Raw genomic sequence first — 17,637 nt, 5'->3', positions numbered from 1 at the left:
ACCTTGGCGATGTTGAAAACAAATACAAATACATTTTAACATTTTATGCATAAGCATGTGTCACACCAATTTTGGGGGCAACAGTTTTGACAACAGGAACAAATCTAAGCAATTGACAAAACAGAAGCCGGATAACTGGCTCTGACCCCCACCCCCAACATTTAAGAGATGTCAAAGACACCCGAATTAGGTTAAAAAAATCAAGTTGACGTGGATATTTCAACAGTGTTCTATGCCGCAAAACTGGAAATAAAACCATTTAATACACAGCCCATTAATATCTGAATTACGCTTTTAGGAACTGTTAGCTCAAAGATTCATAAAAAGTTGTCAGCTTTTAAAAATAAACTTTAAGTTATTTAATAATCAGGTGAATTTCAAAAGAGAATTTACTCACAACTTGAAAATAAATTCTCTTTCAACTTCTTAAAATACCCTCATTCAGCTAATGAAAAGTGAAACATGTATGTATCTTTTTGGAAGCTCAGACTAGCATATGACCAAAAGCCTAAAGTTAAATTAATGGCCACCAAAATTGTAAGGAAATATAAAAAATTAGGAAAAAATCCATCATATATTATAGTTAATAATTTATAAAAGTCCCTCAAAAGGAATACACTGTTCTCTTTTGAGTTTTATCTTTTCTGTAAAAAAAAAAAAAAAAAAAAAAAATTGGTACTTTAAAAATATGGTTAATATATTGCCAGCCTAAATACCAGAGACTTAACCCCAGTGTTGTTCAACTGTGTCAAAGTAAAACCAGTGGACATTTAAGCCAAGAGACTAATTATTAAGGCCATAACTAACAAAACTAGAAGTGTTCATTAACTTTTAAATACTATTTTATGTTCCAGCAACATTCTTTTTGTTCTCCTTTACCATAGTGAAGATGCTAACATTCCATCATTAAGCCTTTCCAAAGCAAACCTGTTTATTTAAAAAAGAAAAAGGAATGTGAAATAATATTCAAGCTATCTTAATTTTAGGAAACAAAAATAAATCATAATTCTGCATAGCATCTGATCATCTGCAAATTCAGCACATAAGACAACTACCACAACAAACCCTTATTATCGAAAGCTCTTACCTTCCTCAAAATCCAGTTGAAAAAAATTTAGATGGATCACTTTTTAAAATATCAGTGTATTTGGCAAAATTAAAATTACTCAGAGACAGGCCCCAGGTATTATGAAAACCTTAATTATCAGGACAGCAAATGGAGACAGGTTTTGCAATGTCTCTATGTACCTTCTCTATGAAGTGCAAGGTGGTGGACTTTTGTGACTCTTGTTCTCTTCATGCAGTAAGAACTATAGCAGAGTATCACTATACCAAACATTCAGTATCATTTATACCTACTTTTAGCCTCCAACAGACCAAGGAAATGTCAAGTCATAAGGGTGAAGAGAAAAATTTGATTATTTAAATTCCTCCATCTAAAGAACCAAATAAATAAACTACAATGAACATCCACCCTCATTAGTTACAAAGTAATGTTGGAAAAAAGCCAACAACTTCACACAACTCACAGGCATTATTTAGATACAAATTTTAAATCTGCTGTAATAAAATAAATGCTAAATACATACTGTGAATATATATAAATATTACACACACATACATACACACTCACTCTCTCTCACTCTTCCCTATACATCCCATCAAATGGGAACTACTAGATGTAATGAGGCAAATTAAATTAAAAACATTGTCTTAATAAGAAATTTTTAAAGGTTATATCTTCAAATTAAATTTCTACTTTCAATAACGTTAAGAAAAAGCAAAAATACACCTGCTTTCTTCTAAAAGAAGGCTCTTTTCTTGTATTTCAATTACAGCCTTTAAATTTTTAGAAGTTGGTGGACTAACAGTAAGTCACACAAGCATACAAGTAATACAGGCCTACATTTGTGACACATTGTTTAAAAAAAGTAATGTTTCATTTTAAGTGCAGTAATTAAGTTTATAATCCTTGCCAAGTGATTTTTACAAAATGTTTATTCTCTGAAATCCAATGCAGTTAAAGGATGTTAACACTTAAAATGTTTATCATTTCCACCAACTGCATTATCTTAGTAAACCAAAATAAGCACTTTTATCATAGATGTAGTCAATGATTAATATATTTTTTTAAAGGACCTAAACTTCCCCCAAATTTCAGCACAGGTAGTTTTATTGTTATGTTTCACCTAGTAGGCAATTTTTAAAAATAGTGTGTAGAAATGAATAGTTTCAAACTGAGTAAATACAGTATACCATGTCATAAAACAACCAAATCAAAAGCAACTGCCAAGCTAATAATAAGTCAAAGAAATAATAATTCTGGCTTGTACAGATATGTGCAGTGTTTTCAAAGCTCTTAATAGTTAACCACTAATATATATCTCCAAAGCTTAACTTAGAGTTGGAAGATGAATTTCACAGTAATGTAATTTTAACCACCATTTACATTCACTTTAATATATTACTAAGATGTTTACTCTATGTCACAATGGTGCTTTCCAGTGTTCACAATTTACAGTTTCAATTTGTACATATGTAATTTACTAACATATGGGACAGTTCTTACTATTACAAACTATCCTTAAAAGAAAAATAGGGCCGGGCGCGGTGGCTCAAGCCTGTAATCCCAGCACTTTGGGAGGCCGAGACGGGCGGATCGCGAGGTCAGGAGATCAAGACCATCCTGGCTAACACGGTGAAACCCCGTCTCTACTAAAAATACAAAAAATTAGCTGGGCGTGGTGGCGGGCGCCTGTAGTCCCAGCTACTCGGAGGCTGAGGCAGGAGAATGGCGTGAACCCGGGAGGCGGAGCTTGCAGTGAGCCGAGATCGCGCCACTGCACTCCAGCCTGGGCGACAGAGCGAGACTCCGTCTCAAAAAAAAAAAAAGAAAAAAAAAAAAAAAAAGAAAAACAAAACCCACCTTACATAGAACTCTGAACATGGTATGACTTAAAACAGATTAACACAACACAGTTTTTAATATTTTAGCCATTTTCTAAATAACACCATGTAAACTTGTCTATTTAGTATATGAGAGCTACAACTTTATTCACTGAGAAATTATGCATTAATTTTCTTCAACCATCTTTCTCATCTTTACTAAAAAATCTCATGACTTGTTGGTATTGTTTCAGTGAATTCCAAACTGTACTTTTTGGGTGTGGGGGGAGAAGAGGAGGAAAGGAAGGTGACAAATACACTGTAAACAGAAATAAGTACCCCTCTAAATTAAGCCTTTTTTAAAAAAATATTTTACGTCTACATTATTTAACACTTAAGAGTCAGTTACTATGTTTCATCTTTAACATTAACAACAAATAAATTACTGTAGGGTCAGTCTGCCCTACCATCTTGGGAGCTAAAATTCTAAATGTGTGAACAGAAGAGTAAATACTTCAACGTTCAATTCTGAAATTTAGAACAATTTATATGATTTGACTAGACTGGTCAAAGCAATTACAAACATACACTTCAGTAGGTAGTTGGTTATTCTGCTTTTGTGAGTGGGCAGTCAAAGAACAGAGAGTAACATATGGAGTAAGAAAAAAATGTTTGTTTCTCATTTTGGGGGTGTTGGGGGGGGATCACAGGGAAGTTTAAACCTCTGAAATCCATTTGGCCTATGCACTGAGGTCCAAGATGAAATTTTCAATTTTTTTAATAACCCCCTTTCCTTGAGTATTAAACTGATTGGTAGTCACATCTCCAGGTACAATCATTTTACAACTTGTTGAATGAAGTATTAGTAAGGTCAAAAAGACAGAGACTAAATTTCAAACTAGAAAAAAAAAAAACCTACTCAAGTATTACATTCAGTTTTCAAATCATTTACTAACATGACAACAGATTTGGCTTCAATCGCTCTTGTACACACTCACACCCACAACAGGCACCCCAGCCACTGATCTGCTTTGCAATACAAGGCCATATAGTTAGAAATGGCATTCTTCAAGCCAAACTTTAAATAGATTAAAAAAAGTATTTTCTAATTTTACAGAAATGCTTCTTCAAAAAATATTTTCTCTCATTCCCTCATCTCCTATACTGAAGGATGTATAATTTTTTTTTTCCTCCAAGCTAAATCTGAACCCTCAAAATTGATTCCTGGCAGCAAATCTCTGCAAATTAAAACCAAAAACAAAAATAGAAAAATTATATTTTATATATGTGTGTATATATATATATATATTTATATTGATTGGAATCCTCCAGCATTTAAAAATCACATTAGAGATGAATTTTGGGATCCTATCACTCACAACTCCAAAATCCATAATGATTTAAGGATGTACTTTCTCCTGTTCCCTTCCTGGCTACCCCCTCCCCTCCAAAACAGTTCAATATAGCCACAGCTCAAGTTTAATGGGAAGAGAGAGAAGTTTTTGAATAGTTTTGTTGTTTTTTACTTTGGTGATCTGGGTGGCACATATTGCTCTTTGCCATTACGTCGAGTCACTCCCTGAGGTATAGCCCTATGGCTAAACTGGCGTCTCTGTTCCCTGATTTTTCCAGCTGCTCCCCTGGGGATTGTATTGCCTCGGAAGCCAGAATAATCCTTACTAGCCCTTGCTTCTGGCTTCTCATGTGGTTTCTCAACGGAGTTCTCAGGAGCTCCACTGTCTTCATTTTTGGTGGGAGACACCACATTAGAGCGAAGTTCCCGTAGTGGCTGCACAAGAACTGAAGATGGCTCTTTAGGGGGCTTCTGGCACACTTCAGCATAACTTAACTTTCGGGGCTCCTTTGAAGTGATGATAAAAAAAAGAACATTTATGGTACACATTCTCTAAATTATAAAGTACAAAAATGATTGTGTTAACCACAAGAAAACCACAAATTATCTTCCAGAAAAGGGTAACAAGCACTCTCATATATACTGCCTAGAGTACACTGGTACAATCTTTATTAATTATACAATAATTTTGCTTGAGGAATTTAACTGAGGGATGTTCACGTCAGCATTGTTTATAATGATGGAAATGACCTAAATGCCTAACAAGAAAGGACAGATTAGATTAATATGGTATAGCCATATGATGAAATAAAATGGTTCTTTCTGTTCCTTTTCCTTGCTACAAAGAACCCCAAGAAAGATTCCAAAAGAATCCCAGCAGAGCAATTAGAAACCAATGGTATAAAAAGATTCATTAAATGTCTTAATTACCTCAACTGAAAAAGGTGGAATAGAGGTATTTTGAGAACAGAACAAAGCATGTAAAGTCTTCAGCACTAGTCCTAATAATATACAGTAAGCATTCAAATGGTAGCTATCCTTTTAGTATTATTGCTATCATTAAATAAGATAGTCTTGTAAATCTATTTTTATTTGTTTTTTTTTTTTTTTTTTGAGACGGAGTCTCGCTCTGTCGCCCAGGCTGGAGTGCAGTGGCCGGATCTCAGCTCACTGCAAGCTCCGCCTCCTGGGTTCACGCCATTCTCCTGCCTCAGCCTCCCGAGTAGCTGGGACTACAGGCGCCCGCCACCTCGCCCGGCTAGCTTTTTGTATTTTTTTTAGTAGAGACGGGGTTTCACCGTGTTAGCCAGGATGGTCTCGATCTCCTGACCTCGTGATCCGCCTGTCTCGGCCTCCCAAAGTGCTGGGATTACAGGCTTGAGCCACCGCGCCCGGCCTGTATATCTATTTTTAAAAGTGCTGTACTAAAATGCTAGGGATTATAGATAAATTTTGTTTTATTCTGCTTTTCTGTATTTTCCCAATTATTTAACTATAAAACAATCCTGGAACTTGAATAAGTGGGAGTGGCCTCTCAATGGCCACTTATAGACTGTTAAGTATCACATATACAACCAAAAGAACATCAAGAGGCACAAGGCCACTTTATGTTAGCCCCCAAATGATAAATTCATCCTAATGTGGGTAAGGAAGAAGATTCACTTAACCATATGAACAGAAAAAAAGCAATCAAAAGAAACAGAATGGGCCAGGCGCAGTGGCTCATGCCTGTAATCCCAGCACTTTGGGAGGCTGAGACAGGGAGATCACGAGGTCAGGAGATTGAGACCATCCTGGCTAACAATGTGAAACCCCGTCTCTACTGAAAACACAAAAAATTAGCCAGGCATGGTGGTGGGTGCCTGTAGTCCCAGCTACTTGGAAGGCTGAGGCAGGAGAATGGCATGAACCCAGGAGGCAGAGCCTGCAGTGAGCCGAGATGCTGCCACTGCACTCCAGCCTGGGTGACAGAGCACAGACTCCGTCTCAAAAAAGAAAAAAACAAAAAACAAAAAAAAACAAAAAAAAAAACACCTAAACCTTTCCATCTCTTTGCAGTGACCTTAAAACTCCTTAAGCTTCTTTCTGATAGTCAGCCCCAACTTGGGCTACTTCCAAATGACTCTGTTCTAACAAAGTGTTATGTGAAAAAAAAATTATCTATTGTATTTTTTTTTTAACATAAACTAAAATCTTCAAGTTACCTGTAGAGCCACAGCTATAGCTGCATTTATGTTATTATTACATGGTGAAGCAGTACTTGCCCTCGATGGCTTTGTAGTACTTGGAGGAGAAACTGGCATAGTTGTCTGGTTGAGACCATCCTTCTGAACAGAGGAATCCTCTATTAGATCCTTTTCTTGCTGAGTTGTGCTAAGGAAAAAAGAGCTTGCAATTAGACTCAGAATAGCTATGGAACAGTTTAGCAACTAATCAGAAGAAAAAGTAATTTTTTTTTTTTTGAGACGGAGTCTCACTCTGTCACCCAGGCTGGAGTGCAGTGGCATACTCTTGGCTTACTGCAACCTCTCTGCCTCCTGGGTTCAAGCAATTCTCCAACCTCAGCCTCCCGAGTAGCTGGGATTACAAGCGCCTGCCACCACGCCCGGCTGATTTTTGTTTTAGTAGAGACGGGGTTTCACCATGTTGGCCGGACTGGTCTTGAACTCCTGACCTCAGGTGATCCACCTGCCTCGGCCTCCCAAAGTGCTGGGATTACAGGCGAGAGCCACCGCGCCCGACCAGAAAAAGTAATTTAATGTTGAAGATCTTCTATACTGTAACTTGTACCTTAATGCAGTAAGCTCAGCAGCACATGGAGAACTGGAACTCATATTGAGTTGTTGGGCAGAAGTGCATTCTGTCTGCTCATCTGCAGGCACTGGGCAACTAACTCTCAGCTCTTCATTATCCTTAAAGTAAAAAGATTTTTCAAAATTACACTTAGACCTTTTTCCAAAGAAGATGTAATAAGCACAAGAGAAGATAGTCAACATCATTAGTCATCATAAAATGCAAAGCTAAACAATGGTGAAAAATCACTTCATACCCACAAGGATGGTTATAATAAAAAAAAAGACAAACATTAACAAATGGTGATGATATGGAAACATTAAAACTCAAACATAGAGGATGGCAATGTAAAATGATGCACTGCTTTAGAAAGCAATGTGGCAGATCCTTAAAAAGTTAAATAGGCCAGGCGCAGTGGCTCATGCCTGTAATCCCAGCACTTTCGGAGGCTGAGGCGGGTGGATCGCAAGGTCAGGAGTTCAAGGCCAGCCTAGCAAACATGGTGAAACCCTGTCTCTACTAAAAATACAAAAATTAGCTGGGCATAGTGGTGCATGCCTGTAATCCCAGCTACTTGGGAGGCTGAGGCAAGAGAATTGCTTGAACTGGGATCTGGGAGGCGGAGATTGCAGTGAGCCGAGATTGCAGCACTGCACTCCAGCCTGGGCTACAGAGCGAGACTCCGTCCCCCGACAAAAAAAAAGTTAAATATAGGGGTGGGTGCAGGGGCTCACGACTATAATCCCAGCACTTTGGGAGTCCAGGAGTTCAAGACCAACCTTGGGCAACATAGCAAGATCTTGTCTCTACAAAATAAAGTAAAATATTTAGCTAGGGTAGGGGGGTGTCCACCTGTTGTCCCTCCCACTTGAGAAGATTACATGAGTCTGGGAGGTTGAAGCTGCTACAGGGAACCATGATAGTGCCACTGCACTCCCTCCTGGGAAAAGAGCAAGACCATGTCTCAAAAAAAAAGTGTTTGTAGGCTGCACTAAAAAATTAATGAAATCTTGACTCATGCTCAACATGAGTGAACGTTGAGGATGCTAAGTAAAATCACAGACAAATAGACAAATACTGTATGATTCTACTTATATGAATTTCTAAGAGTAGTCAATTTAGAGACAGAAAGTAGAATAGTGGCTGCCGAAGGATAAGAGAAGGGAGGAAGAGGGAATGGTTTAATAGGTATAGAGTTTTAGTTCTGAAAGATAGTAAGTTCTGGAGCTTAGCTGCACAACCGTGTGAAGGTACTTAACACTACAAAATTGTACACATTTAAAATGGTTAAGATGGTAAATGCTGTTATGTGTGTTTATACCGCTGGCATAGAATTTAGAAAAGAGCCCTAGAAATTAAAACTGATGGGTGAAATAAAACTTTCAATAGATTTAGAAAGTAACATTCAGAAAAACTTGGTAGAAAACATAGTAACAACAAAGATAAAAAACGAGGTTTAGTCCAGACACGGTGGCTCAGGCCTGTAATCCCAGTACTTTGTGAAACCAAGGCAGGCGGATCACTGAGGAAAGGAGTTTGACACCTGCCTGGCCAAAATGGTAAAACCCTATCTCTACTAAAAACACAAAAAAATTAGCCGGGCGTGTGCCGCCACACCTATAGTCAAAGCTCCTTGGGAGGTTGAGGCAAGAGAATCGTTTGAACCCAGTGGCCAGAGGTTGCAGTAAGCCGAGATCGTGCCACTGCACTCTAGCCTGGGTGACAGAGCAAGACTTTAAAAAAAAAAAAAAAAAAAAAAAAAAAGAGGTTTAAAGGCCGGGTACAGTGGCTGGCCCCTGTAATCCTAGCACTTTGGGAGGCCAAGGTGGGCAGAGCACTTGAGCCCAGGAGTTCAAGAGCAGCCTCAGCAACATGGCAAAGCCCTATCTCTACAAAAACTAGCCAAGCATGGCGGCCTGCAACTGTAACCTAAGCTACTTGGGGGTGCTGAGGCAGAAGGACTCCTTGAACATTGAGAGATGAAGCCTGCAATGAGCCAAGATCACGGCACTGTCCTCTACCCTGGGTGATAAAGTGAGACCCTGTCTCAAAAAGAGGTTTAAGTAAAGGCTGGTTGCAGTGGCTCACACCTGTAATCCCAACACTTTGGGAGGCTGGCGAGGTGGGCTGATCACCTGAGGTCGGGAGTTCGAGACCAGCCTCACCGACATGGAGAAACATGGTCTCTACTAAAAATACAAAACTTAGCCGGGCATGGTGGCGCATGCCTGTAATCCCAGCTTCTGGGGAGGTTGAGGCAGGAGAATCGACTGAACCCAGGAGGTGGAAGCTGCAGTAGGCCAAGATCACACCACTGTACTCCAGCTTAAGCAATGGAGGCAGACTCTATCTCCACAAAAAACAAACAAAAAGAATTGTGACCAAAAAAAGAGCCATACCAAAGCACATCACGATATTTCGCAGAATACCAAGGATCAATAAAAGACCCTAAAAACCTCCAGATAAGGGGGAAAAATTCATGTCAGATATCAGGAATCAGCACCCTTAGGGTTCTCAAAAGAATCTCTGGAAGCTAGATCATTTCCTAAGCATGAAATAAAAACAGCAAATTATAAAGAAAAGACTAATAGGACCATATTAAAATTAAGAACTTGTTTCAACCTATAGGCACTGAAGATGGAAAAGAAACCACAGAAGTGAAAGATTATTTGTACTACATGTAACTGACAAAGGATTAGTATGCAGAATATGTAAAAAAATATATGAATCTATTTCTTAAAAACCTGAAAGACTGACCATGCGCAGTGGCTCACGCCTGTAAACCCAGCACATTGGGAGGATGAGGTGGGTGGATCATCTGAGGTCAGAAGTTCGAGACCAGCCTGGCCAACAAGGCAGAAACCCCATCTCTACTGAAAATACAAAAATTAGCCGGGCATGGTGGCGCATGCCTATATTCACCACTCGGGAGGCTGAGGCACAAGAATCGCTTGAACCCTGGCAGTGGAGGTTGCATAAGCCGAGATCATGCCACTACACTCCAGCCTGGGTGACAGAGAGAGACTCCATCTCAAAAAAACACTTGAAAGACTTTAAAATTTGAAAAGAACACAAGCTGATGTATAAATCCTAGAAAAGTTCTTGCTCACATGAAGATTTATAATGGCAAAATGTCCATTAACAGTACAATGAATAAATATTTTACTTCCTACAATAGAATATCACATAATAGTTCAAAATGAACAACAGTCATCTGTATTAACAGTGATCAATCTCAAGCCATACAGAATGAAAGAAAAGAAGAATATATACTGTGCAATTCTTTGTAACCTTTTCAAAAACAGGCACCCCGTTTTATCACCTAGGGCAGGGGTTGGTAAACTAAGATCTGCAAGGCCAAACCCACCCTATAACTTGTTTTGGTATGGCTTACAAGCTAAGAATGGTTTGTAAATTATAATTATTATTTTTATATTATTATTATTATTTTTTAGAGATGGGGGTCTCCCTATGTTGACTAGGCTGGTCTCAAACTCTTGGCCCCAAGTGATCCTCCTGAAGTGCTGGGATTACAGGCATGAGCCACCATGCCTTTGGTTTTTAAGTTATTAAAGGGTTGTAAAAACAAAGAATATGTGACAATACATGGCCTACAAAGCCAAAAATATTTACTATGAGTATCTGGCCCTTCACAGAAAAATTCTGTCAATGCAGAATGACAAAACTATGAAGGCAAGAAAATTGCTATCACAAAGTCAGAATAATGTTTATATCTAAAGGGGAAGAGTGGGGCAGAATGACTATAAATAGGGAGGAGACACACATGTCACTGCTAAGATACTAGGGATGTTTATCGGCTACAATTGTGTGTTGGGGTTATAAGCAGACGTACACTTCATGATTATTCTTTAAAAATGTATATATGGCCGGGAGCAGTGGCTCACCTGAGGTCAGGAGTTTAAGACCAGCCTGGCCAACATGGTGAAACCCCATCTCTATTAAAAACACAAAAATTAGCTGGGCACGGTGGCAAGTGCCTGTAATCCCAGCTACTTGGGAGGCTGAAGCAGAAGAATCGCTTGAACCCGGGAGGTGGAGGTTGCAGTGAGCCGAGATCGCGCCATTGCACTCCAGGCTGGGCAACAAGAGTGAAACTCCGACTCAAAAAAAAAAAAAAAAGTATATATGTATGTTTGTGTATCATCTTCTGAAATCTGAGACGCCATTATTGGTAAACCACACCATTATTTTATGTACCAATAAGAAAAAATAAAAATAAAAATAAAACCACTGGATAGAAGCAGACCTTAAGATGAGAAGAAAATAAAAATACTGCACTTAAGCTCATCGTAGCTTTGATCTCCTGGGCTAAAGTAATCCTCTTGTCTCAGCTTCCCAAGTAGCAAGGACTACAGGCATGCGTCACCATGCCCAGCTATGTTTTTTTTTTTACACTTTATGTACAGACGGGACCTATGTTGCCCAGGTTGGTCCTGAACTCCTGGGCTCAAGCAATCCGTTCACCTTGGACCCCCAAAGTGCTGGAATTACAGGTATGAACCAATGTGACTGGATATTTAATTTTTTTCTTTTTTTTGAGACAGAGTCTTGCTCTTGTCACCCAGGCTAGAGTGCAACGGTGTGATCTCGGCTCACTGCAACCTCCATCTCCTAGGTTCAAGCGATTCTCCTGCCTCAGCCTCCTGAGTAGCTGGGACTACAGGAGCGTGCCACCACGCCCAGCTAATTTTTCTAATTTTAGTAGAGACGGGGTTTCACCATGTTGGCCAGGTTGGTTTCAAACTCCTGACCTCGTGATCCGCTTGCCTCGGCCTCCCAAAGTGCGGGGATTACAGGCATGAGCCACTGTGCCCAGCCTTTACATTTTTTAAAAAATAATTTTTAGTCTGATTTTGGAAGGTGATAAAACATGGGGGAAAAAGTGTATCTTAGTTATTATGAAATAACTACTACATGTTACAATTTTTTTTTAAAGAAACAAGACAGTGGAATAGTATCTTCAAAATCCCAAGGGAAAATGATTTCTAATAGATAATCCAATACAGAAATAATCTACTGATCAATGTGAGAACAGAAAAACATTTTCAGAATGCAAGAAATTTATACTTCATGACCATGGAAGATATGAACCACTCTAACATGGAAAAGTGAAAAAAGAGTGAGGAAAAAAAGGGGATAAAGGAGAGTAAGGAAAATTGCCAGAGTGATGGTAAAGAGAAGGCCCAAGAACACAGCTATGCAGTAGGACACTGAGAGTGCACACAAAAGGAGAAACAATCATAGTATATTATGTTTGAGTCTCAGCCATGAAAAAAATATGTAATACTGAAATGTGACTTACAAAGGATGGGTGTTCTAGCATAACTAGCAACATTTTTTACTTTCTTAGAGACACTAAAATAATGGGTGCCTTATAATTGATGATATCTTATATATAATGAAGTACAATGTATCAGGAGGATAGGAAAAGTGTGAGTACGTTGGTTTAAGAGACCTAAATCTTCAGCTTCAGAATGTGAAGCTAACAGACACTGCTGAAAATGGAAAAGCCAAGAGGTTACAATAAAAAGATGTTAATTAGGCAGGGCGCAGTGACTCACGCCTGTAATCCCAGCACTCTGGGAGGCCGAGACGGGTGGATCACAAGTTCAGGAGATCAAGACCATCCTGGCTAACACTGTGAAACCCCATCTCTACTAAAAATACAAAAACAAAATTAGCCGGGTGTGGCAGCAGGCACCTGTAGTCCCAGCTACTTGGGAGGCTGAGGCGAGAGAATGGCGTGAACCCAGGAGGCGGAGCTTGCAGTGAGCAGGTATCACACCACTGTACTCCAACCTGGGCTACAGAGCAAGACTCGTCTCAAAAAAAAAAAAAAAAAGATGTTAATTAGAAATACAGGGCTGGGTACAGTGGCTCACGCCTGTAATCCCAGCACTTTAGGAGACCGAGGAGGGCGGATTGCGAGGTCAGGAGTTTGAGACCAGCCTGGCCAACATGGAGAAACCCCGTCTCTACTAAAAATACAAAAATTAGCTAGGTGTGGTGTCTCATGCCTATAATCCCAGCTACTCAAGAGGCTGAGGCAGGAGAATCGCTTGAACCCGGGAGGCAGAGGTTGTAGTGAGTAGAGATCCGCCACTGCATTCCAGCCTAGGTTATAGAGCAAGACTCCGCTCAAAAGGAAAAAAAAAATACAGAAAAAGCTAAGGAGCTGAAAGTAGTTGCAGGCTTTTCATTAAAAGCCTAGATATACTATAGACATGTACTGTTATAATTTAAAAAAAAAAAAAAAAAGAATTAGAATAAAGTAGAAAATGAGAAAAACTTGTGAGACATGAGGATTTCTGATATGGAGAGGTCTACACACCAAATAATCATAGGATGATGTATCTCAGCCTCTAGACATCTACTCTCCATTATTTGAAAGAATTCATTTACATCACTAGTGAATTATAGGCACATAAATGGAAATGATACCTTCCATTTATCTTGCATTAATCAGTTATCAGTTCTACCAGGCTGAGTTGAATGACAGAAAGACATGCAAGGCTGGGCGTGGTGGCTCACGCTTATAATCCCAGCACTTTGGGAGGCCAAGATGGGCAGATAGCTTGAGGTCAGGAGTTGGAGACCAGTCTGGCCAACGTGGCGAAACCCTGTCTCTACTTAAAAAAAAATACGAAAGTTAGCTAGGCGTGGCGGCGTACACTGTACTCCCAGCTACTTGGGAGGTTGAGGCTGGAGAATCACTTGAATCTAGGAGGTAGAGGCTGCAGTCAGCTGAGATCATGTCTTTAAAAAAAAAAAAAAAAAGACATGCAAAAGCCAAGAAACATTTTATTGCCTTTGTGCAGCTTTATCATGAATCTTTTAAAAAACACTCTAAGTATGCTGAAAATGCCATAAATAAAAACTATGATAGAAATGTACACTAAGTGCAAGTAAAATTTTAAATAATAACACTGCAAATAAACCCTAAATATGGTCTCGTAAGGTAAGACTCATATTAGATGCTGGGTGTTTACCTTTTCTTTGTAGACACCTTTAACAACATCAGACATCCTATTCTCCAAAATGAGTTCACCTGGCATTCTTGATGAACTTCCAGGTAAAGGTGGAAAATTTGAGGCTAACAAGTCAAACTTTGGTGTTGGAGCCTTTGATTCAGCTGTTGAAGGATGAGATCTCTAAAATGAACAAATAACAAAATAGGTCACATGGCTATCTCATTCTCTAATCCTGTGTCACTGAAGCTGAAAGCTGCCAGAAAAGAAAAAGCAGCAAATAAAACCTCTATAATGCATAGAACTGTATCCCTACATAAATTCTTGGTTTGACATCTCACTTGAGCTCTCATCAGTCTTTATCAATTCTACTTTTCTTTAGTCAGTTCTCTCACCTGTTTCTTTTGTAAACTTTGCCATACTCCTTAAGCCTTCTAACCAGTCTCCACTATTCATTTCATAATTTACTATGCCTTCTCAACAAAAACACCCACTTTACCTAAATTTGCTATCAACTATTTTTCTTTTTTTTGAGACAGGGTCTTGGTCTGTCACCAAGGCTGAAATGCAGTGACACAATCATAGCTCACTACAACCATGACTTCCTAGACTCAAGCAATCCTCCTGCCTTTTTTGCCTCTAGAGTAGCTGTGCACACCACACCTGGCTAAATTTTTATGTTTTGTTTTTTAGCAGTGACAAAGTTGATCACTTGAGCTTAAGTGATCCTCTCCCCTTGGCCTCTCAAAGTGCTGGGATTACAGGCTTAAGCAATTGTGCCCGACCATCACCATCTTTCTCCATCTATCTATCTCGAGAGAACAATATCCCTCCCTCTATATAACATATATGAAAAATCTCATGCTTCCCTCCTAACACCCTATATATCCTCTGACAAGCCTCTTACCTCTTACTTATCTCCTCCACTTTGTCATCACTCCACTAAAATTATTTTAGATGTCACCAATGCCTTAAACAATGCAAAACCTGACAGACCCTTTTTCCTGACCTCATATTTCCTGACCTACAGCATTTGGTGTGTTAACCATCCTTTCCTTGGGAACGCATTTTCCTCTTAGTTTCTGTGATACCTTTTTTGTTTTTTAGATTTGACAGACATGTGCTCTTTTTCCCCTGATCATCTCTAAAATTCTGATGGTTTCCATTTGGTTACTACTCTTTACTTCTCATATTCTCCTTGAGTGATGTCCACTATCCATGGCTTCAACTACTACCTTTATGCAAGTGACTGTTAAAACAATCTTTTTCGCTTTTTGATGGTTGTGTATCTCTGTAAATTTACCAAAATATTGAACTGTAGGTTTTAAATATTTTCAGCCTAGGCCTTTGCCTACAACCCAGATAACACTTGTCCATTAGCCATGTCCATTCAGATTTTGCTTGAATACTTTAAACAGTATGCTGAAAAATCTCATTTTTCAACCCAACACTGCTGCTTTATTCCCCAAAGTTCCATATTAGACCACTTTCATCACTCTATGGAGAGTACTCTGCATGAGCTTATCACTCCAATTACTATGTGAAGGCTTACAAATCCAAAAATTTTTTTTTTTTTTTGAGACGGAGTCTCGCTCTGTCGCCCAGGCTGGAGTGCAGTGGCCGGATCTCAGCTCACTGCAAGCTCCGCCTCCTGGGTTCACGCCATTCTCCCGCCTCAGCCTCCCGAGTAGCTGGGACCACAGGCGCCCGCCACCTCGCCCGGCTAATTTTTTGTATTTTTTAGTAGAGACGGGGTTTCACCGTGTTAGCCAGCATGGTCTCGATCTCCTGACCTCGTGATCCGCCCATCTCGGCCTCCCAAAGTGCTGGGATTACAGGCTTGAGCCACCGCGCCCGGCCTACAAATCCAAAATTTTATTCCCAGCTAAGATCTCCCTCCTGCATAAGAGCTCCTCTACCAAGACCTACCTACTGGAAGTCATGCCTGTTTCTTTTACCCCAATGTTTAGTCCTCCATCATAACACTTACAACATACTGAATAAACCCCAAATCTAATCTCTATTTTTTTTTTTTGAGACGGAGTCTCGCTCTGTCGCCCAGGCTGGAGTGCAGTGGCACGATCTCAGCTCACTGCAACCTCTGCCTCCTGGATTCAAGTGATTCTCCTGACTCAGCCTCCTAAGTAGCTAGGACTACAGGCACCCACCACCACACTTGGCTAATTTTTGTATTTTTAGTAGAGACGGGGTTTCGCCATGTTGGCCAGGATGGTCTTGAAATCCTACCCTCAGGCAATCCACCCACTTGAGCCTCCCAAAGTACTGGGATTACAGGCGTGAGCCACCATGCCTGGCCTGAGCCACCATGCAGGGTCTAATCTCTTATTCCAAATTGTTGAGGGCCATGTGAGAAGTCATGTGGACTGCTGCAATGGAATGCCAAAAAAGAACTGTTGGGCTGGGTGTAGTGGTTCATGCCTATAATCCCAGCACTTTGGGAGGCCGAGGCAGGTGGATCACCTGAGGTCAAGAGTTCAAGACCAGCCTGACCAACATGGTGAAACATGTCTCTACTAAAATAAAAAAATTAGCCAGGCATGGTGGCGAGCACCTGTAATTCCAGCTACTTGGGAGACTGAGGCAGGAGAATCACTTGAATCCAGGAGGCAGAGGTTGCAGTGAACCGAGATCATACCACTGTACTCCAGCCTGGGCAACAAGAGCAAAACTCTGTCTCAAAAAAAAAAAAAAAAAAAAAAAAGAATTGTTGGTCAGACACGGTGGCTCACGCCTGTAATCCCAGCACTTTGGGAGGCCAAGGCAGGTGGATCACCTGAGGTCAGGAGTTTGAGACCAGCCTGGCCAACATGGTGAAACTCCGTCTCTACTAAAAATACAGAAAATGAGCCAGACGTGGTAGCAGGTGACTGTAGTCGCAGCTACTCGGGAGGCTGAGGCAGGAGAACCGCTTGAACCCGGGAGTCAGAGGTTGCAGTGAGCTGAGATCGTGCCATTTGTACTCCAGCCTGGGTAACAAAAGTGAAACTTGGTCTCCCCCTCAAACAAAAAAAAAAAGTTGCCTGAAGTTTCATGGTTGTGTATAATAAAGTTACAACACTGATTTAAGAGGTTCAGTATGGCCTAAAAACAATTCTAAGTTATAATGGAACACATTTTCTTCTTTGAAAACGGTTTTCTTCTCTCTTCCTCCTGCCATGTATTCACTGTGTGGTCCCCATTTGCCTTCAGCCATGATTGTAAGTTTACCAAGGCCTCCCCAGAAGCTGGGCAGATGCCTGCATCATGCTTCCTGTACAGCCTGCAGAACTGTGAGCCAATTAAACTTCTTTTCTTTATGAATTATCCAGTTTCAAGTATTTCTTTCTAGCAATGTGAGAATGGCTTAAAGAAAATTGGTATTGAGGAGTGGAGCACTGCTGAAAGATAACTGAAAATGTGGAAGCAGTACTGGAACTGGCTAACAGGTAGAGGGTGGAAGAGTCTGGAGGGCTCAAAAGGATAGAAGATGAGGAACTTCCTAGACTGGCTTGGGAGCCTCTGACTCGATTTCAGAGGATGTACGGCATCCTCTGAAAGAAACTTCTACCAGTCTGGTATAAGTCCAGAAACCTGCTCCAGGGGCACAGTGCAGAG

The 17,637-nt window shown here is 40.2% G+C and overlaps 1 protein-coding gene across 22 annotated transcripts in view; it reads right to left on the bottom strand.

Moving 5' to 3' along the window:
- Positions 1–3,157: 3,157 nt before the first annotated feature.
- Positions 3,158–17,637, bottom strand: part of LARP4 (La ribonucleoprotein 4) — an 82,912-nt gene continuing 68,432 nt past the window's right edge. For 15 of the 22 annotated variants that reach the window (XM_074006838.1, XM_005570842.4, XM_074006839.1 and 12 more), the window contains 4 exons: positions 14,044–14,205; positions 7,031–7,152; positions 6,445–6,613; positions 4,397–4,747 (listed from right to left, as the gene is read on the bottom strand). In XM_074006838.1, coding sequence (XP_073862939.1) covers positions 4,409–4,747; positions 6,445–6,613; positions 7,031–7,152; positions 14,044–14,205 — 792 coding nt within the window. In that variant the 3' untranslated portion in view covers positions 4,397–4,408. Of the gene's footprint in view, positions 4,748–6,444; positions 6,614–7,030; positions 7,153–14,043; positions 14,206–17,637 lie in introns of all 22 variants that reach the window. The other 7 variants (XM_045365219.3, XM_045365221.3, XM_045365222.3 and 4 more) reach the window with 3 other exon arrangements.

This window comes from Macaca fascicularis, chromosome 11, assembly GCF_037993035.2.
Source record: "Macaca fascicularis isolate 582-1 chromosome 11, T2T-MFA8v1.1".
Taxonomy (NCBI): domain Eukaryota; kingdom Metazoa; phylum Chordata; class Mammalia; order Primates; family Cercopithecidae; genus Macaca; species Macaca fascicularis.
Note: the sequence above shows the minus strand (reverse complement) of the source record. Positions and strands in the feature narration are given on the sequence as shown.